At 44.6% G+C, this 24,924-nt stretch overlaps 2 protein-coding genes and 2 long non-coding RNA genes across 10 annotated transcripts in view; 2 read left to right on the forward strand and 2 right to left on the reverse strand.

Annotated features, from left to right (window-relative positions):
- Window positions 1-1,219: 1,219 nt before the first annotated feature.
- On the reverse strand, window positions 1,220-9,264 carry LOC139590075 (uncharacterized). The gene is made up of 2 exons (XR_011679218.1): window positions 6,900-9,264; window positions 1,220-5,678 (listed from the first exon to the last, which is right to left on the reverse strand). It is a non-coding gene; the product is annotated as an uncharacterized lncRNA (long non-coding RNA).
- A 122-nt stretch (window positions 9,265-9,386) lies between these two features.
- On the forward strand, window positions 9,387-13,923 carry SRSF5 (serine and arginine rich splicing factor 5). 4 transcript variants are annotated; one of them, XM_071427173.1, is made up of 8 exons: window positions 9,387-9,541; window positions 9,957-10,100; window positions 10,277-10,347; window positions 10,554-10,649; window positions 11,018-11,087; window positions 12,384-12,457; window positions 12,770-12,880; window positions 13,032-13,923. In XM_071427173.1, the coding sequence occupies exons 2-8, from the start codon at window positions 9,975-9,977 to the stop codon at window positions 13,279-13,281; spliced, it is 798 nt and encodes a 265-aa protein (XP_071283274.1). In that variant the 5' UTR covers window positions 9,387-9,541; window positions 9,957-9,974; the 3' UTR covers window positions 13,282-13,923. The 4 variants fall into 4 exon arrangements, with proteins under 4 accessions (XP_071283274.1, XP_071283275.1, XP_071283273.1 ...); XM_071427174.1 differs by having other exon boundaries at window positions 9,388-9,541; window positions 9,954-10,100; window positions 13,035-13,923; XM_071427172.1 differs by having other exon boundaries at window positions 9,389-9,541; window positions 9,954-10,100.
- Window positions 13,567-22,457, reverse strand: SLC10A1 (solute carrier family 10 member 1). 4 transcript variants are annotated; one of them, XM_071427161.1, is made up of 7 exons: window positions 22,119-22,457; window positions 20,509-21,055; window positions 19,516-19,726; window positions 18,385-18,563; window positions 17,272-17,468; window positions 16,415-16,678; window positions 16,075-16,211 (listed from the first exon to the last, which is right to left on the reverse strand). In XM_071427161.1, exons 2-6 carry the CDS (start codon window positions 20,910-20,912, stop codon window positions 16,668-16,670), a joined length of 1,002 nt encoding a protein of 333 aa, XP_071283262.1. In that variant the 5' UTR covers window positions 20,913-21,055; window positions 22,119-22,457; the 3' UTR covers window positions 16,075-16,211; window positions 16,415-16,667. The 4 variants fall into 4 exon arrangements, with proteins under 4 accessions (XP_071283260.1, XP_071283259.1, XP_071283262.1 ...); XM_071427160.1 differs by having other exon boundaries at window positions 16,415-16,707; XM_071427159.1 differs by lacking the exon at window positions 16,415-16,678 and having other exon boundaries at window positions 13,567-16,211; window positions 20,509-20,951; window positions 22,119-22,456.
- A 1,318-nt stretch (window positions 22,458-23,775) lies between these two features.
- The window catches only part of LOC139590079 (uncharacterized), a 31,029-nt gene continuing 29,880 nt past the window's right edge, over window positions 23,776-24,924 (forward strand). The window contains exon 1 of the long non-coding RNA XR_011679222.1: window positions 23,776-24,554. This is a non-coding gene — a long non-coding RNA (uncharacterized lncRNA). The remainder of the gene's footprint in view (window positions 24,555-24,924) is intronic.

Raw genomic sequence — 24,924 nt, forward strand, 5'->3', positions numbered from 1 at the left:
TTTTCTTGCTTACTAGTGCCTCAGAGGAACAGAGTGTGCTGCTGTTCTGGTTGGTTTATCAGTTAATGGGCTGGTCGTGGTCCCAGTGAGTTGAGAAGCAAGCATTAATGCCTTGTAGCTTCCTCATGCAATTAGCAAAAACAATTATGAGAGATTCAGGGAGATTAAATGTTTTTCTTTCTTTGCTTCTCCCTCTGTTCTGCATTTGTATTTGCATTTGTATGAAGTCATCTTCACTTTACACCTGGGATTACTTTTTGTAGTTTCTGAGGATGCCCACCACCTTCCATTTTGACCCTTCCCCCAGCAGCACAAATCCACCAGCAGCATCTTATTGCTAACCTGAAGTCAAGGGGGTAAGGAAGGGATGTAAGAGAAAGGGGGGAAGAGAAAGGACTCTTTCCAGCCTCTCTCCAGCAGTGTCAGGGGTGACACTGCAACCCAAATGTGATCTCTCAGGGCATAGGGGAGATGCTTTGCCACCCAGGTTAATGGCTGAGTAAATAAATTCTCCAAACATGATGCCCTTCTGGGCAATTGATGTAGTTTCCTTTGAAATTTTCAAAAACACAAAGTTTTTTTGGGCTTTTTTGCTCTTTAAAGTCCAAAATATCTTTCTTATTTTATTGGGTTCCATAACCAAGAAAAAAAGGTTATTTATAACTTTTATGTGTTTCCTTTTTAGTCCGGTGAGGGAACAGGGGAATATTCCTGCTTGAGGGGGATTCCCACCCTCCCCTGCTTCTCAAAGAAAGCTTGCATTGTTTTAAGTGTTTTCCTTCTGCCTGTCTCCATAGAAAATATAAGGGATATGGGCTCTGGTATTCATTATAAGCTCCCAGCAGAGTAAGATCAATGAAACTGTAAATAAAGCAGCTGTGAGCCAGTATGGTATTTAGCTGTTGAAGTTAAAAATGTGCTTAACAAAAATGGAGTGTAATCATTTGGTGAGGGTCTTTATCCCCTCTTTCAGGAGTTAATGTGATACTATCTTGTGGCTGGTGCGTCATAGCCACCCAAGGCAGATCTTGCCTGAATTTCCATCTGTGTACCTACCATCTACTACAGTGTGGAGCCTAGATCATGAAGCACCCAGTTATGACATAGACATGGCTACTTTTACTGTTGAAATTAAGGATGTCAGTTTAAGCATAAAACCATCCTTTTCTTCCTTGAATGTGAAAAGGATTTGGTAAAACAAAACACAAAACCCTTTAAATTGTCTTTTCTTTAAATAGGGAATGATTTTTTAAATGCTCTTCTTTATTTTGTTTTTCTTCCTTTTTTGTTCTAGCTTTGGAAAAAAAAAACAAAAACAAACCAAAAAACAAACAACAACCCAACCCAGAATAGAATTGAAGCCCCAGTGCAGCTGTCAGGAACACTTCAAGTTTCTTTGTTGTATACAGTTTGGTCACAGTGTTACACTTTGAGTGCAGAGCCCATCAGTGTTTTGCCCGAGTCACTCTTCTCCTCTTCCATGAAGCTGCCTGCCAGAGCCAGTGCTTTATGTCCATATTTCAGTCAGACAGCAGAGCTAGGGTCACGGAGAGCATTTTTCACCAGACAAGGAGTTCATTTTCCTTCCTCTCAGCAGCACAGCCCAGAGCAGCAGAGGATGATCAGGCCAGCCTTGTAACATGAATTCAGCATAGCCTGAAGAAAAGGCTTCTGAGCTTCCAGGAGATACCCTCCCAGCAACTGATGGGGAGGGGTGGGAGGCACTGTGGGAGCAGCAACATATTTAAGCATCATGATATTTATCAATTTTATCAGCTGTCTTGCAGCTGAGTCTAAGACATAGGGAAAACAAAGCAAGGGTCACACAAGACCAATGAAATTATCAGAGGCTGGAAGGACTTACAAGAAAAGATGAAAAGGGATAAATATGTGTATCTCAGCTCTGCAGGACAGCTAAGGAGGGTTGTTATTACTATCCAAAAGAACAGTCCCAGGGAAGAAAAAGGACTCTATCCTACTTCAAGGGCTTGTAACTCAATGTGACAGGAGAAATTCTGAAACATAAACATGGGTTAAACAGACAAAAAAATAAAGTGTCTTGTAATGTAATTTGTTAAACTGAAGTGACTTCCCACAGAGAGCAGCAGCAGCCAAGGCTCTTGGCTTGTCTCTGTGCTGGATAGGGGACATATTTTCCTGTGGAAAGGCAGAAGGTGGTGGTGAGGAGATAGAGCAAGTAATGAAGAATGGACTGACCTGCCAGGCTCTTTGTGTTCCAGCTTTCTGCCTGTCTGGAATAGCCTGTGCCTGTGGCTTCCCCTCCTTGCCATTCAATGCCTGAATTTGACAGTAGTCATAAGAGAACTTTTCTGCTTGTGTATTTGCTGGGAACTAGCAAACTGGGGATGCTGGAGAGTCATGTAGCAGTATCAGACCCTTGGAAAAGCTGTTGTGGCATTATTTAATGCACTGTGCAGCTCAGGGGGCTGCATGAGAGAAGCCATGGCTGTTTTAGAGCTGCAGAAATGGTGCCAAATAGAAAAGAGATCTGCACAATCATGTCTTTTGTTTTGGGCAGACTCATATTCAGAACATTGTGGTGGCCAAACACTTTACTCTAGAGCAATAGGTGGAATATGTGCATGAGTTACTGAGCCTTGCAGCCTTGCATGCACTGCAGCTCACTGCACATCAGTGTCAGGGCTCTGAGGTTAACTTGGTCTGAGCTGACCCTCATACAGGCCTTTAAAGTCTACACAGAGAGTAGCATGGTTCAGACAAATCCCTATGCTTAAGAAATAAGAGGTGAACCACTACAGAGGTCTTTCCCTGAGCCTTCCAGCTGCTGCCCCCTGGGAGCTGTCCCACCTCACTTCTATAGTTGCTGGTGCTGATCACTCCTTAATGCCTGAAGATGAGAGTGCTTTGTGGCACCAAACACCCCCTTGCTCATGAAGGGCTTCTTGCAGACAGAATCCATGTCTGAGGATAATACAAGCCAAAATCTGCTTAATTTTCTCTTACATGTAGACAGCCTTTCCAGCACTTGTGGCTGCAAGGGAAATTTTCAGAGAATTAATTGTCTTCTTGAGGGCTTGGCTGGCTGGCATTATGGGTTTGCAGAAGGGTGAATTCCAGTGCCCTCACTAATTATTCTAGCTCTGTGTTGTTGTATTTGTCACATAGATCATGGGATAGTTTAAAGGTCAAGGGCTTGATGTTACCTGGTGGCACAGTCCCCAGTAGGGAATAAGCACTTCAGAGATAAATTCTCTGGTGTGAATGTGGTGAGATGTGGATCTCATTAGTACTCCTCTGACAGCACAGCCCTGTCAAGGGGGAGGAGTGATAGTTCTGGTTCAAAAAACCAAAATAATTCTTATTAGAGTAGCCCTGAAAGTTAAGTTGGTAAAATGGAAGGAGAGAGAACAGCAAGAATGAGAAGCTGGGAGCAGGATCCTCCAGAAACAGGCCTGTCACTGAACTGACTGTGGCATCAAGTGACATCTATAGAAAGATCATGTATACATGTATCTTTAGGCAATATGAAAAGAAACACCTTGGTACTGGTATGAGAACATTCAAAGAGTTATAGTGCTTATATACACACACACCTTTTCCAAGTAACTAAAGTGACATACAAATACAATGTAAGTTATGCATAATTCCTGGATGGTTAAACAGGTACTGAAAATACAGTTTGCTTTCCAGCAACATCCATCAGAAGGCTGAAGGAAGCATAATGTTATATATATGTGTATATATATTCCAATTCCTTTCAGGAAAGGGAATGAAATCTTGTCATTTTAATGAGGATCAGTTGGGCAAGCTTTGGTGCCTTTCCCTGCACGTCAGGTCATCCCATTCACTTTTATTGTTTTTGCTAATTTCAGATTTTTCTCTCTTTTTTTTTTTTTTTTAAGCATTTAATTTCTTCCATTTCTTCTCCTGTCTCTTTATTTACCTTTCTGGCCTGCTTTTGGGATTTCAATGGGAATAATTTGAGCATCCACTGCATCTCTTTTCATCTCAGTACATTTGGTTGTAATCATGCCATTTGCAAATTTTCTGATTTTTTCAATTGCACTTCATTTGATCATATCTCCTTTCCAGAGCATTTATTAGAATTGGTTCTCTGGTTTCCTGAAAGGTAGAATATATATTTTTGTGTAAGCTTTTTCCTTTCTTGTTTTTGTTTTACATATAGTAAATAGAAAAATGTAATGTGACCTCTATTTTAAACAGTCTCTTGTAATTACAGCCTATTGACACTTTTCCTGGACTGGGTAAGTATGTGGTAAAATGTTTTAATGTTGGTTTTTTCCTCAATTTAACTGTGTCCTAGCAATAAGAAATAAACACACCGTTGATTTGGCTTGTATTATCCTCCCCAGACTTGACCTGCATGTGAAAATAGGGTGAGATGAACAGAAGGAACTTACAGCATTGATAACACTACAGCCTTCCACAAAGGTTTGACTTCTATTCATCAAATATAGCGGAAAACAATTTCTATTCCTCTTTATGAATGGTGTTGTAGTCTGGTGAGGAAACTGGAGTTATTGTTAAATCTTGCCTTACTGTCATTCTGCCATTCACTTCATAACTTGGCCTTTAAATATTACATCCTCTTTTCTTGTCTTCAGAGTATTTGAAACTCTTCCCAGCCTGATTCACCTGCATGTTCTAACACTACATGCTCTAATCTGTTTAACAGATTATTAATGCAGGTGTTGAATGATTCCATGCTAAGAAGAGACCCCTGATTCCCCAAAGGAATTGCTTCTAGGCTTGTCAATGAGCTATTTTGAGTGCCAACTCTAAAAAAGTTGTACTTTCAGCTTAAAATGAATTTTTACTTCGGCATTTTCCTAGTTGCTTAAAAATGGACTAAGAGATTTATTATGGTCAGGGTTAACACATCTCCATTCCCCCCCTCCCTGATAACTTAGTTATTGCAGTAAGTAGTGTTGTATTCATTTGAAATGGCTTGATCTTGACTGCCTGCCCTGTCAGCAGAAGCATCTGACCAGTTTACTGAATGAAAGTGTGTAAAAATTGATGATTTAATCTTTTGTGCCATTGCCTTTCTGACCTTTGAAGTCTGCCAATCAAAAAATCACTGCATCACTAGGAAATCAGGCATTTGGTATATTAGAGATTTCTCAGGAATGGTTCATTAGTAACTTCACAGAGTTTAAGGATTAAAAGTGCTGTTTTCTTGAGAAAAGGTGAACTTTCTTCATCCTATTTTTCCTTTATTATGACCTGTGTTCTTCATACTCTGTTTAAAGAGAGTACTGTGTCTCAATTAAGCAAACAGTGAAGATGACATGTTCAGTGTTTACAATCTGCCCTCTGCTGAAAACAAAAACTGTTGACAGTATTAGTCCCTAGGTCTTTGTACATAAAGAAAGTGGTTTGTTAAAACAAAGACATAGCATGATTTAAGCTGCTTGGAAATGTAATGGCAAAATGTAATGGCAGAGCACAGCTGTTGTATTTGGGGGTAGCTCTAATATGAAGTTAAATCAGAAAGGGGCTTACATGGCTTTCAGAAAAGGGCCAGACAAGGAAGGATACATGATCCTGCAGATGATCTCCTGTTACCCTCTGAAGGTTTATAAATAGCTTTGACCCCATAAGGTGTTTTTGCAGCAGTCTACAGCTCACTCTCACAGTGGTCTGAGATTTCCTCACCGGTTCGCGTTCAGCATCTAAAAGTAAACACACTGAGCTGGTGTAAACTTGTTCTGATGATTCAAGGAAAAAAACACCCTTTCCACTTTGTACCTGTAATCTTCATGCTGGACCAGGTTCCAGCTGCCCATGTGCAGCTGGCAAAAATTTGCATAAAAGCTAACCTAAACCTTGTTGCATTTATAGATAATGTAAAAATGTGATGAAGCATAAGGCCTTGTCATTATTAAATTCCTACTGGGATATGATCTGATGTGATGGTGCACTATTCTGTGGTCAATGTGCCTTCTGCTTCACAGAGTGGCAAACTGCAGAGACAGGCAGTGCCTGCTCCATGTCCACGAGAGGGGATGATCAGTTCCTGCCTCTGCTCCTTCTTCCTGAGCCACAGCCATAGAAGACACACACACTCACCTGAGCTAAAAGGTAAAGTCTGCAACTTCACTGTTCATCTACAGACGCCCCTGTACCTAAGGTACCTTCAGGACTAGCTTAATCCTGCTGCTGAGCTATAATTAATGGGATGTTAATTATAACATTTGGCTAGAAAGGGTGAGTGTGAGGAGCTGTTATCCAGGGCATTCTGGCAGTAGCCAGCTGAAACAAGGCTGGTGAGGCTGTGAGGGTCTGTCTGGGCTGTGGAAGAGCAGCCCTCAGTCAGGCTCCCTAACTCTACTGACTGCTCAGTGACACAGCCCCAGGGCAGCACGTTTCACCCTGAATTACAGTCTGCCAAAAAAAAAAAAAAGATTCTACTTCCTAAATATACTTCTGGGTGGTGGGCAAGGGCTCTCAGCCTGACACTAAGATACAAGAATGAGCAATTCAAAAAGCTTTCCCAAAAAGTGGAAAAACAGAAAAAAAAACCCCAAAAAACTGTGAAAAACTCATTTCTGAATGTGTTATTCTATTATTTTTTGGTCAATTTCCATTTTCTTTCTCCAAATATTTTGAAGAAAAGCAATTGGTGCTCAATGATTAAATTCTCTATTCAGTGTTTGCTACCTACTTGACACTTTTGTAAAGCTGTTCTTGAACCCTCGTTGCTGCTGCTTCTGAGAGAGCTACACTTATGTGGCAGTAACAGAAATATGTTAGTTTGGTTAGTCATGGAGTTTGGAAAAAAACAGAACAGAGAATGCATAGGTAACCAAGAGTACAGGAAAGGAGAAAACAAAGAACAGTAAGAGGAGATTAACACAGATAACCATGGTGGAAGAAGGAACAAATACATTCACCAGTAGCATTCATTCAAGAAGTCTTGTAGAACTGGGCAAAGTGCTGAGTCTCTGGCTACATGGCTTACACAGCAGCTTCACTGAGGATCTGTGGGACAGCAGGTTTTGTAGAGGATCTTCAGCAATGCTAGGCAGTCTCTGAACTGGAGTCTCTTTTTTCCCTCTCTTGTTCCTTTTTTCCCCTGTTTCCTCCTCCTCCCTGGTTTAAAACTGTCTGTAGGGTGAGGCCATATAAACTTCCTGTATCCAGAGCATCCTGCAGCAAGTTATGCCACAGGTTACTATCAGTTGGTGAAGAAACACCTCTTTTTGCACATTTTGACCCGGACTTCATTAGTTTCATTTGATTACTTTTTTAATTACTATTTTTTTAAATTTGGAAGAGACAGCAAAGAGTTTTTCCTTATCAACAGTTTTCCACAAGCAGACATTAATGGTATCTGACTGAGATTTTGTTTCAACTTTCATTTCATCTTCTGCTGCCTCATGACTTTCTCACTTCCAAATAGTGACTGTATTTACTTAATTCCCTTGATTAATAAACTACAAGGATTTTAGCCTGTTTGTGTGGCTCTCAACAACCAGAACTGCAGGAATGTAGGAATATGGACACTACTGGGCTAGCCAGCAGCAATAATATTAACAAGGCCTAGCTGGTCTTCAGAAACCTCAAGCCAGAGGGAGGAATAGCACTGCCTATTTACAGAAAACTTGGAGAAACTGGGTAGGAAACAGACGTGCTTGCTCATGACCCTCACGTGAGAAATCCATGAGAGTCAAAGAGCGTGTCAACTTTTTGCTGGTAATGGACTTAGGTAACACAGGAATGTCCTAAAGAGGGATTGTTGTCTTCTGAATCTTCTCCTGAGTTTTGATGCTTTTCATCCAGTGTTCTGATGCAGGGAGATTTCTGCTTGGCAGTTACAAGGACAAGGCTTTTTAAACTGCAGCTTTGCACTGCTAAATTGAGCAGCTCTTCCTTAAAGAGGCACTCCTGCCCCTTCCTCCTTTCTCTATTCAGTTTTGTTGAAACTGAAGTTATTTTCAGTTTTGTTTTTCTCTCACTACAAGCTGGTTTTCATGGAGTTAAACCTTCAGAAGTCTGCTTGCTGCCTTTTCCAGCACTACCTTTTGCTGGTTTAGCTTTGTGTACCAGTTCACTCTGCAGACAGGAGTCCTGGTGTTGACAGGAACAGAACAGCCTGTTCCCATGGCACCTGTTAAAGCACTGTAACTCTCTATGAAATTAGCACTCTTACATTCAGATGTGCCATCTAACATTTATCTTCCTCAGCAGGTTATGATCCACAGGGAAAATCACCAGCATTGTCTTTCCTTGCTCAAAGTCCTCCCTGTACTAGAGATTTTCCCATCTGTGCATCATCCTGGCTTTTCTCACAGATGCTGCCTTTGCCCGGGACAGAAATGTGCATCTTTGGAACCAAGAAAGAAGTGAGTGATGCTGACAGTGCCCTTACCAAACCTTTAGCTACATGGTAGCCTTTCTCATCACTGCATGCAGCAGAAATAACTTTCCCATTTTTGGAACTCTGCATGCTGTTGCAGTTTGAGGAGTGACTATGGGGGCAGTCATATAAAGCTATGATGTCAGCACCATCACGTGCTGTATTGTTCCAGGGAAACAGATGTCAGTGACTAAGCATGAAAAGGAGAAATTCATCCCATAGAGGTCATTAATAACAGACCCTGGGTGTAACAAAGATGGTCCCCAAAGGGAAGGGGTAGGGGCTGGGACTCAGGGAAGCATGGGACTTCAGATAACAAGTCAGGAAAATGCTATTAAAAGGATCATACTGTAATTATCAAAATGCATCAAAAGAGGCAGACTGGTGCAGCTGTAAGCCTGCTGGCTTTTTGTGTAAAGTCAACTGATCCAGCACTGCACAAATCTGGCAAAGAGGGTCACAGAGCTGCAGCCTCTGTCTGTACTGGAAAACTGGTGTATCTTCAACTTCCAGACGTCTTCTTCATTTCAAATACCCCTTGGGATAATCTCTTGCCTTTACTGCAGCCACCTACAAGCCAAACAGATAAATTCTGCAGAATTATGTAAAATGGAGACAAAGCTCAGCTCTCTCCCTTGTCGTACACATTTGATTCCAAATGAGGATTTCAGCATATCAGAAGCTCCTTATATATTTTCCTCCCTTCACTCTTTGTTTATTAGTAGCCAGAAATGCCTGACGCAAGGCCTTGCCCGCACACGAGAGCGGCACAGGTTTTAGCCTGTGTGTACGGGGTGAGTAAAAGAGCCCCGATGGTTGTGTTCACCCCTCAGCACAGCTCTCCCGGCCGAGGCCCCCGGCGCCCCGGGCTGTTTGTTTATCCCCGCTGCCGCCCCAACATGGCTCCGGCTGAGGGGCGCCGGCGCGGCCCCCCCTGCCCTGACCTGGATTCCCCGGGGAGGGGCGTGGCCGCCGCCTCCGCCAATGGCCGCGCGGGGCGGCACTGACGCGCGGGGCCGCCTCCATTTCGCGGCGTAGCGCTGGTGTTGCGCAGCACTCGGAGTCGTCTGTCGCCCGGGGTGGACGTATCTGCCCGACTGATCCGCCGATTATCTGCCGCGCCGCACCGCACCGCGCAACCGTCCGGCTCGGCCTGCTCCGAGACCCATAGCCCAGGTTTGTAAAAGCTCCGGGGGCTTCCCCGCAGAGCGGAGCGCGGGGTAAACGGAGCTTCTGCGGTGTGGGGCGCTTGTGCTGTGTGCCCGGCCGGCCCGCGGGACCCTGGCCGGCGTTGTCGCCGCTCCGTTCCGCTCGGAGCGGCAGGGTCTGTGCCGGAGGCGGGTGCGGCACAGCCGCCATTTTGTGGTAGAGCGATGGCGTTTGCTTTTCTTCTTCAGCTGGGGGGGTGGGGAAGCAGCTGGGCGGGGCCGGAGGCCGCGGTCCGGGCTCCTATTGGGCGGGGGTGAGGCGGTGTCCGCCCGCCGCATTCCCATTGGCCCTTGTCGGGGGCGGGGCCGGCTGGCGCAGTGCGGCAGCGGCGGCGGGCGGTGCTGAGTCACCGGCGGGCCTGACGCGCCTGTCCCCGCAGCAGGGTCGCGCAAACACAGCCATGAGCGGCTGCCGCGTCTTCATCGGGAGGCTGAACCCGGCCGCCAGGGAGAAGGATGTGGAGAGGTTTTTCAAGGGGTACGGCCGCATCCGCGACATCGACCTGAAGAGGGGCTTCGGCTTCGTGGTGAGTGCGCCCCCTCTCCCTTCCCCACCCCGTTGGTGCTCGCTCGCGTTTGAGGTTTATGAAGCTTCTTCGAAAGAAAATCATTAACGTGCCCACGAAGGTACACCGCGTGGCAAATCAGCATCTGCTCGTTCATTGGAGTGTAATTGCTTGGTTTTATTGTCTTGGTTGTGCAGGAGTTTGAGGATCCGAGGGATGCAGATGATGCTGTTTATGAATTGGATGGAAAAGAACTTTGCAGTGAAAGGTATCTTATTTCATGGCTATACAACCTTTGGGATAAAGGTTTGTGTAAGTCAATTTGTAAAAGTCAATTTCAGTTTGAATTGTGTTGTCAGTATTGGTCAAACTATTTTGGTTTTGTTTGGTTTGTCTTTGTCCTGAGAATTACAGCTGTGTACCAAAGAAGAAATATGTAAAAACACGTGTTTTGTTATGTGTTTCTCTTCACAGGGTGACCATTGAGCATGCCAGAGCACGCTCGAGGGGCAGAGGCAGAGGGAGGTACTCTGACCGGTTCAGTAGCCGCCGCCCGCGCAGTGACAGGAGGTAAGGGCAGCTTTGAGCCAGTGCAGCTTAAAAAAAGAATGCTTTGGGCTCACCCCAGAGAATGTGAGCTGCAATGAGCTATTAAAAGGTGTTATTTGCCTTTTAAGTCGTTTGATGTGGCAGCAGGATAGTGAAGATTACAGAACTTCTCAGATATGCCTGTCATCCTTGCGCTTCCTCCCTTAAGTACTTAATGAGTGCCCTAGATTGCTCAGGCCATTACGTAGCTTAGGTTATAGTACTAATGATGATATGCTGATACTAGCTCTTACAGCCTTCGTTAATATTAACATGGTTGTATTGTATTTACAATACAATAGCTTTGTGTATTGTATCTGATAAAGTCAGAATTGTTTGTTTCAAAACAGAAACGCCCCACCTCTAAGAACAGAAAATCGCCTCATAGTGGAAAATTTGTCTTCCCGTGTCAGCTGGCAGGTTTGTTGAAACATAATTAACTATTTTGACTTCATTTAATGGGTATGTAATGTAATGTAATTATTTTGTAAAACAATTAATTAAATTAAAACCTAATTTATTAAAATGCTTATGTAATTAATATGATTTTTAGTAATGTAACTTAAATATTTTGAATGAAAGCTAGTTAATGTTAATTCATAATAATAATACATTTATATGTTTGAGGATATATATTTATTTTTTTCTTGTTTTTAAAATCCATTTTAACCACATATTAAACCCTTTATTTGCCAGCCTATCTGTGTCGTTGGCCTTATGACGAGGAGTGCCTGTGGGTTATCCTAATCGTTCTGTCTTGGTCACTCTTGGTCGGGCCTGGTTGACTTTCCAGTCAGCTCCTACAATGTCACTTGGCCACCTCTAGATCTGTGTTTGCCGGTCTAGACGTAATCGATGCACTCCTTAAAGTGCCACATTGCAGCGGTCCCAGAGCGTTAACGAGATCTGATTCCTAAGTTGAGAGCTGTTCTTCCTGTAACGCTTCCGAATAACGAGGTCCTGGTCGAAAAGAGTTGAAAGATTGGAAATTAGGTGGTCGTTGGAATCCTGATCGCAGTAAAGTGGTCCTTGGTGCCATCAAGCATAGAGAATGGATCCATCCATAGTCTCCTGATAGGGAGGGCAGTGCGATTAATGGCTTCCATCGACTGGGTAGTGTTCGGCAAGTGGGTGGCGAAGAGCCAGTCGGGCATATGTCATGACGGTATCTCCGGTCGCTTAATGCAGTTTGCTGCTTGGCTAGCCTAGGGAAATGTTTATAAAGGTAAAGTAAACTATATTTTTAATGACATATGGGGCACAAAATAATTGGTGTTATGTAAATGTAATTTTGTATTCATATAAGACTTGTAATGTAAATGGAGACTGAAAAGTCCAAAAAATATATGGGTAGCATTTCAAAGTCAATTCAGTAGATATAAAAATGTGCTTTTTATTTCTTTTTTCTCTCTCTTTCTTTCTCTTTGCTACTTAATCTATAAAATCATTTTAGACTAATACTTACCCTAATGTTAAGACCCTTTTATTAGCATTTTGCTTAAAGCAATATGCTTTTCTCATTTATTTCGTGCCCTGATACAGATCATGATACAGATAATGCAATTTTGATTACAAGTATGGCAGTTGCCATGTTTGTGATTTATCTAACGACTTCTCTTTCAGTAGTCATAAGTTTCTTTTGTTTGCTTTAAGCTACTTTTGTATAAGTAAATGTTCATTTTACTTCTTTGCGTAACAAAAGTGGTCTTGTGTTAGGATCTCAAAGACTTCATGAGGCAAGCCGGGGAAGTAACCTTTGCAGATGCACACAGACCTAAGTTAAATGAAGGGTAAGCCTATCAAGTGATCTCTTGAAAGCTGTAGAGTAACCTGTATATGTAATATGTGGGGAGGGAAGCTGGCTACTTTCAGTGTCAGCAGCTGTTCATGGCTTAATTTGCTACCCTTTGAAAATGTATGTGGGAAATGTTTGGGGAGGGGAATTTTTTGTGCTTCAGTGATGACAAGGGATAATTACGCTGAGCAGTGTAGGTTTTGGGGTTTTGTTTGTTTGGTTTTTTCCCAGTGTAAATTTTGTTTTTATTGGTAACTACAACCTGTAATAGTGAGCCTTATGTTTGGTTTGGTTTTTTTTTCCATAGGGTGGTTGAATTTGCCTCTTACAGTGATTTAAAGAATGCTATCGAAAAGCTTTCTGGTAAAGAAATTAATGGAAGGAAAATCAAACTAATTGAAGGCAGCAAAAGGCACAGGTACGGATTTCTACTCTATAATGGTTAAACATTCAGTGAGGACCTTTGGAGTCAGTGACCAGGCAGCCGAGCTGGAGGGCTGTGGAGTGCCTGGTTGGGGCCGTGGGGTTCCGTGGCTGGCACTGAGTGGTGCTCCCCGTTGGCTCCTCAGTAGGTCCCGGAGCAGGTCACGGTCACGCAGCAGGAGCTCCTCTGGCTCGCGCAGCCGCTCTCGTTCCCGCAGCCGCAAGTCCTACAGCCGGTCACGCAGCAGGAGCCGCAGCAAGTCGCGGTCAGTCAGCAGATCTCCGCTGCCCAGCAAGAGCCAGAAACGGGCTTCTTCCAGCAGATCCAAATCTCCATCATCCGTAGACAGGCAGAGGTCTAGATCAAGGTCCAGATCTGTTGACAGTGGCAACTGAACTATAAATAACTTGCCCTTGGGGCCCTTTTTTAAACCATACTTGCTAAAACTTGTGGTAAGTATGTGACTTTCTGAGGGAAAGGGTTTGGATGGGGAGAGGGGAGGGAAAGGGGAACTTTGTAGATGTGGACCATGGTGGGAAGGGTTATTGACTAATTGTATTAAATGTTTTTGATAACCCTTTTCTTGCTCACATTTTTTGTGAATGTCTGACGTGTATAGTTTGTGTATATTGGCAGAGCTCTTTATAACTAAACCAGAAAAATTTTTTTGTACTCTAAAGTCATCTGAACACTTAATTCTCAGTATCTTCAACTGTGAATAGCAATTAAAAGCATTAATGTCTCAGACTAATAGTTTTAGACATCTAAGAGAGCTCTCTATGTGCTGTACATAAAGCTTTATTTCAGAGGGTATTTTTTTGTGCTTTTGAGACATTGTTTCAGCTATAGGTCAGCAGATTAAGTGCTGGTCGGTACTGGTAATAAAACTTTATTTTAAAATATTTTCATTTAATAAGACTTGCACTACAATAAGAAAATGCCCATTTCACTGCCCTGTGGTAATAATATTCTAAAAAGCACTCTTATTTCTTGATACCTAAGAATAAAATAGTTCAAATAAAGTATAAAGAAACATTTCTGCTTCTAGTTTGCTTCTTGTTGTTAATAAAGTGGTTGTGACTGTGTTAAAATGTTTCCTAAAGGTGGAGCTGTGCCAAAGTGATAACTGTTTTGGACAGGGATGAGAATTAGCATCCTTTTAAATACGTTGTGTGATGTCCTTGTATGTCTCTGTGTTCTGAAATAAGAACATGGATAATCAGGCTGTCATAGTTCATAGCAAAAAGTGGAGTGGATGAGTCATTTAGCTTTTAATGACTTGGGATAATAAGTGTGGAGTGTTAAAGACATGCAGTCAGCATTCTTCCTTAGTGTATTTGTGCGTGTTTGTATGAGAACACTGAAGTGTACATAAACCATTTTTGTGAGCATTAGTCCTCATCCTGGGGGAAGAGGGATTTTTAAGTCGGTGGGTGGGAGTAATGCAGTAGTAGTACCATGAGGGTCTATGTTTTAGTGTTTGTGCCTTCTAGTGGCAGCAGTTCTCTGCAGTCCCTGTATTTCTCAAGCCCTCCCCCACAAGAACTTAAGAATTAATTTTTTAAAATAATGTGTTTTCTTATAAAGTGCTTTACAAAGCTGTTCTAGTAATCTGTAGAAACCTCTAAAAAGATCTTTGTAGCCTAGGCTCAGATTTGGGTAGATCATAGGGAAGTGCAAGGTGGTTCCTCTAGGAGCAAGGTCTGGCCTTGTGGGAGGTTGGGTGTTTGGCCTCTGCAGCCCTGCTGCCCTTTCTCCTTGCTGCTGCAGAGTTTGGGGTGCCAGGCTCAGGAAGGAGGAGGAGCTCTTGTACTGCGTGGGGCTGTCTGTTGAGGTGGCAGTGTATTGGGCTGCCAGGCACTCCTGAGAGCAGGCCTGGGAAGGGGGTAGGATCCGCAGTTAACTGGGTTGTTACCACTCGGCTTTGGGGAATGGGAGGCTTCATTCTCTGAGCCTTAGTGGTGCAGATGTTCATCCCAAGAGATGTCTAGTAAGAGGGCTCTGATGTGTAGGGGCAAAGATAGCATTCACACTCATCAGGGTTGGAAGGTCAGCTGTGTAGAGATCTTGAGTCGATCATCCTAATTTGGATGATGATGGGCATCTGTGTCCAAGTGGGACTTGGCTTCCACTGGAACCCAAGTGGCTGAAGGTACTTGATGGGATGAAAGGGATCACGGACTTCTTTCAGGCTAAATGTGAAGTATTATCTGCTCCATAAATAGTTGTTCCGAATTGTGTTTCTAGACCACACCGCTTACTTGCCGTGCAAGCAGCATGAACAGGTGCCTGCATTGTCCCTGGGGAGCTGGCTCTTGTAATGATGAGCTTCCTGTTAAATTCCCAGGCTTTGCAGTATGGAGGCTTATGTTGATTCCTGGCATAAGAAATGACACTGTTTATTTATTGTAGGTTCTTGGTACAAACCAGTTTATTCTTAATTAAGATGAACTACTTTTGGTTACGAGGCGTAGTCTGGACATGGGAGATGTTGATGCCAGTCTTTTCTGGTACTGTGTGTGTAGTGCGACCATACCTAGGTGGTGTCTAGAACAGGTGTGGCGTTGAGTTCAGTGGCTGCTACAAAAGAAGGCATGTTTAAGGTTCATCTGGTGTTGGAACTACAGCTTGCTGGGCCCAAACTCAGCATACAAAGGCAGTTTGTAGCCATGATCATGGTTTGTGTGGCCCCTGCTCTGGGGAATCAGTGGTACCACATAGTACCTGTTGGAGGATGGGAGAAACCAACAGCCCATGGGCTTGCTTGGCTGTGCATTTGATCTCACTGGCTTCTGCATGGAGAAACTTCACAACTCATTCTGGGTCTGTAAAGGATTTACATTAATCTGCAGTGATATTGTCAGGATCTGCTTCCATTATGTGCCAGCAGGACAGTTAGAGGTAACTGAAATGAAGAAAGGGAACTGATGTAGGCAGTGATTTTCTTACAGGTAAGACTGGGACAATCACTGGGCGTGTTTTTCAGCTTCTTAAAGGGTTGTCACAATGACTTTGAAGTCACTGAAAGTCTCCTCTCTGGTCTGACAGAGTGAGGCTTAGTCTGGAGCAAGGTCTTTGGGGAATAACCATGGGTGCAGATGGCTCTGTGGCTGCTGTGAAGTGAGCATATCGATAGGTTTGACAGAACAGCTGGAGACCTATGAGCTGGCTGCAGAAGGTGGAGCTTGGAGGGTTGTGAGAGCAACTGCTGCAGAATCCATATATTGTTTTCCTGGTTTTCCACTGTTTCTGCAATGTCTTAACACTGATTTCATTTCTTGAGCTCTAAATGTGTCCACACCTGCACAGATAATTTTTGCTGCATCTGAAGAAAGAAAAATGTGAGAATAGGCAATTCTGAAACCACGTTAGGGAAAGATTGTGACAACTACAACTGGAATTACTGGGTAATTTAAAACAAGAGGAAGGAACTTGGGATACCAGCTGAAAGACTGAAGCCATTTTGTTTCCAGTCATTTATGACCCGGAGGCTGGAATACCACCTCTTTGTTTTAGTCTTGCCAGCACCTGCATGTCTGTTTCCAGTATCAGCTGCTTTGCTCCGAACACACCCAAGGATCCAAGTGAGTGTGTTTCCCCGCCCCCATTAAGTTGTCCTCCAGAATAGCTATAAGATGTGGTGAAGTGATCCTGAAGCAGCTCTGTAGCAGCTACTCTGCTGCATCTCTTTCAAGGCAGTGGAGAAAAGTACTGGCAGCATCAGAGGGGTGGTGGGTGGAGGATCTCATTCAGCCATCTGTGCAGTCATCTGAGCTTGGAATTAGGGACCTCCTGGAGTTGGAGATGAGTCTATTTCACATCTGTACCAGTATTGTATATATTTTAAAATGAAGTTTCAATCTCTTTATGTACTTTTTAATGTACTTTTCTAGCAAAAGATCCAAATGTTTTGTTCCTTTGGCTGCAGTATTTGGCAGTTCTGTCCTTTCAGGGAATCACTTAACAGCTTGAAGCAAAGCTGGGATTCGTTGCATTAAAGAATATGTAATGTTTTTGTGTAGTTTTAGCCACACGCAAACACCTCTGTTCTTTGCATGTGCTCAGTGCCAGTCAGGACTTTCACAGGGTCTTCACTGTAGCTTAAAGCACCAGACTCTGAAAACCTGAGCACTGGTAGTTTTGATAGTATGTAGCTGTATGAAACATCCTGCTCATGCAAGAAGTCCATGGAATATTTCTAAGGTGTTCAGTTACCTCAGAATTTTTGACTCTGATTTGAATTTAAGGTGCTGGGTATGTAATCCCTAGTTAAAGAGCAACTGGATTCTGCTTTCATAAAGCAGCGATGCATTGGTGGTTACATTGTAAGCATGTATGGCTTAGTGTGGAAAGTATAAGAACTAAAGGAGCAAAGCTGTACTTGCCATTGGCTTGCTTTATTCTGTCATGGATCCGAAAGGCCAGGATGAGCAGAAATCCTTCTCCAAGCTGGAACAGCAAGTAGAGCAGTGGGAAGAAGTACAGGGGACCAATGATCTCTGGGGCAAAGGCAACCTTGAGGATAGCTAAGCCAAGCTGTACATTCTGGCAGCCAGTTTCCATGCACACTGTCCGTCTGCACCTGAAGGAGAAAGTTAAATAGATTACAGATTCAAATTGCTTCCAAGCAACTGAAACAGAGACCTGCCTACCTTGCTGGTGCACTTCCTGTGGCTAAAAGCTGCTCTGTCAGGAACCATACTGCAGTCCCAGAAGGTTTTGCCTCCTGCTCCATTGGCAATGGGCAGAGACAGATCATGTTACAAATGTGAACTTTGTTCACAATGGCATGGGAGGCCTTGTGTCCTACTCTGGACTCTGCAGCTTCCTACAGAGAAGTAATCTCCTGAGGCGGTAAGAGTCCAACATATAAAGGTATAAAGACTAGGAGGATTCCTACCTGGTTTATGTAGGACAAGGAGGAGCAGGTTTTATATGTCAGGTTTTCATACTAAATTCCTGGGGCTGTAGCTGAGAATGCACTGACTGATTTGAGGTAGTAACCAGCTGGGGAATAATCGTGTCACTTGGGGTTTGAGCTCTGTTGGTATTTCTCAGTTGTTTTGCGTTTGGGTTTTTTCTTGGAAGTAATTTTTTCCCCCCAGCTTCATTACCAAGAGCAGAGGGTGGTAATATGTTTAGCAGGTCACTAGTGGCCTTAAGCCAAAACCATCCATCTACTTGTTCAGTGAACCTTCCATGGTGATCAGGTGCCTGTGTCAAAAACACCTGCTTAGCTATTCCTCCCCTCTCAGCTAAGCCAAGCAGAGGTTAAAGTAATTTCTCTTCCCACTCAAGCTGTGGGAGTCACTGGCTTGGGACCAGCTTGTACTGTGTCTGGTTGTATTCCTAGATCCTATTTTGGGTGAATGGGGTCAGTGTTCTACAGAAGTATATTCCTAAAATTCAAGTTTTCACCATTGCTCTGCAAAGCAGAGCTGCCAAATCTCTCTGTTCCTGATGAGAGAGAGAGGGGAGGGAGGTGTGGAAGAACATACCGGTCATCAAGCTTGAAGGCTGCAGAGACAGCGTAGCCCAGCAGGAATCCAGTAAGGGGCATTAAGGCAGAAGTTCCCAGGAGAGGTGGTGACAAGACAGCCATGATACAGCTTCCCATATTGGCCACAGACAGAGCAATTATAGCAGCAGATGACAGTAGAAGCATAACTATCCCTGCCTAAAGTAAAAGTGATTGAGGTGTGGACAAGAGAGAAATCCCCAGCAAAATTTGCCTCAGCTCTTAGAAGCCGCTGTACCCAGTTCTCTGTCCATCACGTGAAGTACACAGAGGGCATAAGTGCCTTTCATGTACATACATGTTACCAGTAATCAACAAGAGACCATCCTGGGCTAGTACCAAGAGAGACCTTAAATAACCAAATACCTTTCTAGTCTATGTGCAAAATGTCTGCTCTTGCTGCACAAGCTGGTTGTTTCTCAGGCATTGCTACTTCTCTCTGTCCAGGTCCCTTTGTGGCTTTAGTCTACCCCAAGCAGGTGCTGAGGAAACCACTTTACTCACAGGTAGAGCCTAGCAGAATTCTTGAGTTAGACAATGGTGTATCTGGTTGTCTGGATTTCTGTTTTGCTGTTTAAATGCCTGATGTATAAAGGAGGCAGGGATGTGATTCCAGGCACTAAGTGGGCACTTGGTGATACAGTGGCTTCTGTTGGATAGTTATCTCAACAAATTAAGCAGCAATTTTGTGATTTGATTTTTCCTTTGTGCTAGACCTCTGAGAACAGTGGAATGGTTTTAATCTGTTTTGGGGTGGCTATTGTTTGGTTGGTTTTTATCTGGGTTCTGCTTTGGTAGCAGCAGTAGTTGAGGGCAGTGCCTATGATGTTCATTAGTGCTGATGTAGTAAAAAACTTCCAAAGTTAAAACTGAAGCAAAAGGAAAATGTAGGAAGTTGGCTACAAGGTGTTTGCCTGGAAAAGATGGATGACTTCTCCTTGGGCAACTTTTTTAACCATTAAAGTGGTGAAGTGCTTGTCTTGAGCTCTATCCTCAACCCTTTCATTGATTTGTGCCATGTGTTAGAGAAGTTAATATGTCTGTGGTTCTATTTTTGAGAACTTCCCCAAGGCCCTTGATTGAAAGGCAACTAGCACAGGATACTTCTTACCTTGGTGATAAGGCCAGTGTACTGTGGTTTCTTCTCATTCAAGATGATGCCAGTGGCACAGGGGATTAGCATCAGCACCAGGGAGGTGATTATTCCTTTGTAAGGTACCTTGCCCTCCAAATCACCCTCATACAGTCCTCTCGAGTACAGGTACAGAAGCAGTGGCATTAATCCAATTGCCAGGACCATGGAGCATGCGGTCATTACAACACTGAGATGAAGAAACAACCCCTCAGTAGAAGAACAACACTTTTTAAAAATGGAATATGCTAATCTGATTACTTGCCTGGACAGATGATTTTAATAGAAGACTTGACTTTGCTTTTTCCCAACTTGTCTCTGAGATCTCCCCAACATCACTGTCAGATTGTAGAAGGATGTGATATGAATCAAGAAGGGAGAAAATGACTCAAGCTTCATGCTGAGAAAGGGTACATACATACCCATGACAAGGGTACAGTTCACATTTCAGAAATTCACTACTGAGAGAAAAAGTAATACTTTGTATTTTCGTCCTGTATCTTGCTTATCGCTAGGGTTTGTTGGAGAGGGGTGTTCTGCTAGTTCAACATTTCTCACTGATGCAGCCTCTTCAGGCAGCATGATCAGTGCACACAGAACTGCATGTATAGACACAGCATATATATATATATATATATATATATATATATATATATATATATATATATATATATGTATGTATATATATATATATATATATGCTCTATGTACTGCTACATGGAGATGAAAACGTGTTCCTGCACCCATGTTATCAAGAACAGCATGCCAATGATTCAGAGAAAGGTACAAAGTGCCATTGTAAAACAGGGACAAATTAACTTATTGAGCAATATGGGTGCTTTAAAAATGTTTTGGATTTAGTATTTCAGTCTTTGTCCAGCTTCTCAGGGCCTCCTAATGTTGATTAAATTAGTTTCTGAACCAGCCATATAACTAGATTAGCCTGGACAATGAACACATAGCTTTTCTTACCTGAGGTTCATGTCCCCTCTCAGTGCCAGGCTAAAGATGTTGGAGAGGTTTCCCCCTGGGCAGCAGCCACAGATGAGGATGGCCAGGGATTCTGGGGTGCCCAGCTGGAAGAGCTTGCCCAATATGAATGCTGTCAAGGGCATGATGCTGTACTGAGCCAATATGGCTATTGCCACACCTTTAGGTCTCCTGAGGTGAGCTGTGATCTTGGCTATCTCCATTGTACATCCCAGAGACACCATGATGACCAGGAGGACCACGATAAGGATTACATTCAGGGCTGTGTCCATAGCCTGCTGTCCAAATGCAAGTGGTGGTGCCAGACTGGTCAGGGAGGTGCTGCTCTGCATGCAACCTGGGCTCCAAAGTTCTGGGCTATCAAAAGCTCCCTTGGTCTCGTTCATCCTGCTGAGGGGTTAGGAGGTCCCTTGTTCTGTAAGTGGCTGGGAAGGTGAGGGAAGAATTGATTCAAAAGTCCAAATAACATTAAATTAATGGAAGCAAAACATGAGCTCTCTTTCAGGACACCACTCTTAGCCTTCAGCACCTGTTGAAACAGAAATCTGCATTTAGAGCAATCAGCTGTGAACCCCATTCATTTTGGAAATATCCTGTGCAGTTTGTGTATCTTCTGCTCTGGTCCTCCACTTCTTCCAGCATCCACCCTCACAATGAGACAGCTGGTTGAGAGCAAGAAGAAGACAGCTCAAAGTGGGTACAGAAGACAGGTAAAGATGGGCACTTCATACAGAGTAAAATGAACCAGAGCTCCTCTCATTCACAAGATACTGCTGAGGCCAATACTTGAAAACATGATGCATCCAGGGTACTTTGTTTTTAATGAGATTATAAAATACTTATTCTTCTGGCCATAAATGAAACTTTTGATAGCGAAGTCTAGGAAGATATTACTATGCGGATGAGTAATTTCCCTAGTAAACTCTTAGGGGCCTTCAGATCTCTTTTCCTGATGTAAGTCTGCCACTGTCTAGAAATATTTTGGTTGCATATAGGAATTAATTCTCCAAGCCTTACCAACTTTGAAAATATTATTCCCTCCTTGGTGCTGAAGGAAAGTTCTGCATGGTAGGTACCTCAACTGACCTCTGCAGCACAAGGCTGGGCCCCATGGGCACAGCAGTGCTGCATTCAGGGCCTGGGGTGTTCTGCATTGTGATCCAGCTGGGGCTGCAGACATCACACAAACTATCCAAGCAAAGCCAAAGAGGCAGCTGTTCCCCAGCCCAGATTGGTACCTGCCCTGTGTTTTCAAGGCTGCATGGCATGACACACACTCAGTGCTGTGGTGTGCAGGGAAGCTGGTGCTGGGGCATGATGAGGGACTGGAAAGGTGGCTGATCCTCCAGCTTCTGCAAGGGTGAACTGCTGCTCATCCTGCCACTGCTCCCTGTCCCTGGCTGTAATAGGGGATGGGCTTCCCTATACCTCCCATGCCCTCAGGTGTCATACTTCCTGATCCCTCAGCAGGTTTTGCCTTCATCTAAGGCAGTTATTGCCTTCAGATTGACCTTAGTCATCCCCTAGGTCAAGGGAGGGACTCTAGAAACAGAACTGAGCATGTTAAACCAGAGCAAAATGGATGCTGTTACCTTAGTGCCAGTGGATGCAGCTGTAGGAAGCTTTGGCAGATCACCCTCTGCTCCATCCTTTCCTGGCTGGGCTTGGTGAGCGGTAGTACTCTTCAGTCCTCCAGCTTCAAGAAAATCCCCCTTGGTAAAATCCCATCCTCTGCTTGCAGGGTATAAAGCCTGGGTCTAAAAGAGCCTCACAGAGCGGGAAGTTGCTGTTCTTTGGTAGTTGTACTAACAGGAGTGGGGAAGGGATTTTAACTGGGGAGATTTGCTGCACTATGGCTGAGCTCTAAATCCTTTGCTGAAGGGTATTATGATGCTGCAGTAGCATGTCCACTGCTTCTATTCATCTGGTAGCTCAGCAGGCTCGGCCTCTGCAGCCCTATTGCTCTGGAAACATTGCTGGAGGCAGGCAGGAATGTCAGAGCTCCGTGTTCCTCCCCACTTGCTCTTGCTTTGGTTGGGAACTTTGTTTTCCAGGCTGGCAGCCAGGCCGGAAAAGCACCAACAACAGCTCAGGAGGCCAGCACAGTCATCCCCATCGGGTGGGAAGGAGCAGTGCCTGTGGCTCTCAGTGGCTCTGCACATCCATGCCCATGGCTTCTCCTACACCCTTGTGAGCACCACACTGCTCTTCTTGGACACAAGGGGCCCTTCAGTAAGTCACAGATGGTGCCTTGAGCCCCCTGCATCACTGTGGTGGCATAGTAGTGCCTTGGCTCACTGCTGGGCTCTGGATGAGCAGGTGGGGTGAGGAGCCCTGCAGCACTTGTGTGCATTTTAATTTTCTGATCTGCAAGACTACCAGGCACAAGCAAGGGCTGCCCAAGTAGTACATGGGCAAAATCCATACAAATTAAGATAAAGTGCAGGAGCAAAGCCCACAGCAATTATTTATCCCTCACTTCAAGAGTTTTTCCCCTGTGAATCCCCAGCCTTCCTAAAGAAATGCCTGGTTTTCACCATGTTTGTCTTTCAGCTGTGTGCTGAATTTTGTAAGAAAGAACGAGTCAAGCCAAGCAATAAAGTGCTTATAAAGTGCTACTGCCTCAGCAGGACCTCCTCTTCCCCTAAACTCAGTGTAGCTCAGGTTTTTAAAATGACAATGTTCTAACATTCTCACCCTTTCCAGGACTGTAGAATAATGTTTAAATGACTCTAATAATTAAAAAAATGCCTGTTAGTTGTACATTGTTCAAGCATTCCTACTGGTTCCTGGTAGTTAATGGAGGAAACACCACAGGAGCCAAGGAAGAGACTGGTTGAAGAAAGTAGGATCATTATTTCACCCTGGCTCATGCTTGGACATCTAGTTATTTGACGTGGGCACCAGAGCTGGGAGTTTGCATTGAAGTGTGGCCAAAGAGCTGTATCTCAGCTGTAAAGCTGCTGCTCCCGGCGGCAGGGCCTGGGCGGTGGGAAGGCTGGAGGAGGAGTGTGCTCCCACTGCGGGGCAGCGGGCCCGGGAGTCGCACCTGGTGCCCAAGGACCCGCCTTGCCTCAGAGGATGCGCTCGCCTTGCAGGAGCCGGCTGTTTAACCCCTGAGCAAAGCGTGCCCTTTCCGTGCTTCGGCCGCTCCCTGGAAGGGCTCAGCTCCTGAAAGGAAAACTGCCAGCTGCCCTTACAGTGCTGTCCGCCTTTCAGTGCGAGCTGAGGGGCGCTGCAGCAGCCGGGCCCGCGGGAGGGCACTGAGGGCTGAGGGGCGCTGCGGCAGCCGGGCGGGCGCCGCGGGAGGGCACTGAGGGCTGAGGGGCGCTGCGGCAGCCGGGCGGGCGCCGCGGGAGGGCACTGAGGGCTGAGGGGCGCTGCGGCAGCCGGGCGGGCGCAGCGTGGGCCCTGGCCTGGCTCGGCAGCCGCGGCGGGTCCTGCCCGGCCGGTGCCGCTGGAGGGCAGTGATCGCATGCCCGGAGAGGAGAGCGCACCGCCCAAAACACACCGCCCTAAGACTGCTTAGATCGCCTTGACCAAGTAAGATATTCCAAATTCACAGGTACGGTCTAATGCAGCAGGCATCAAGCGATGCTTAGCAAGCCGGAGGCATTGAAGGAAGTGCTTAAAAAAAGAATAAGAAAATGTATACGACTTTGCAGACTTCCTGCTGGAGCTCAAAATTAACTGTGTTGTGGATTTTTGTTGTTGTTGTAAGGAGTTATTGCTTCATGCTTTTATAATGCAGCTTCAGAAATTCCTCTGATATATATAAAATGGTTTATGTGCCCCTTTCAGTGGTCGGGGACTGAAGTCCAATTTCTTAGTTTGCAGCTGGGATCATCATCTCTCCTGTGTTTTTACGGAATTTAACATAACTTGAGCTCAGTCTAGTGGCTGCCTAAAGGCCCTGTTTCAGCAGACGTGCCCAACAGGAGCAGTGGTGCTTGATTATGTCAGATTTCACACTGTTAGCCCACAATACAAGACATGTCTTTGACCTCTGCTGCCCACATTTTGCTCAGGTAAGATTTGTGAAAACAGTGGGAACTGTACTGTTATGTGCTTGGCTAATCAATTTGCTAATTTCTGTATGACTTTGTAGCACTTTGCCCACCACAGCCCTGCCCACATGTGGGCACTATGCTGGAGTGGGAATGGAACAAGGAGAGCTTCTGCAGAGACAATCATGACCCGGCATGACTTGTTCCAGCTGTGGCTGAGGGCTTTGTCCCTGCTGGAGACCCAGGGTGGTCTTGTCAATGTCAGCCAGAGCATGCCCCTGTTGGCCAGCAGTGAAAAAGAAGCTTGCTCTGATGCCTCTTCTCTGTCAGATTATTTTAAATTTGAGTTTGCTGGGCAGGTAGGCATTGTTTATACCCTGAGCAGTGTAGG

This window comes from Agelaius tricolor, unplaced genomic scaffold, assembly GCF_023055355.1.
Source record: "Agelaius tricolor isolate 1412-34295 unplaced genomic scaffold, bAgeTri1.0.p SCAF_5, whole genome shotgun sequence".
NCBI lineage: Eukaryota > Metazoa > Chordata > Aves > Passeriformes > Icteridae > Agelaius > Agelaius tricolor.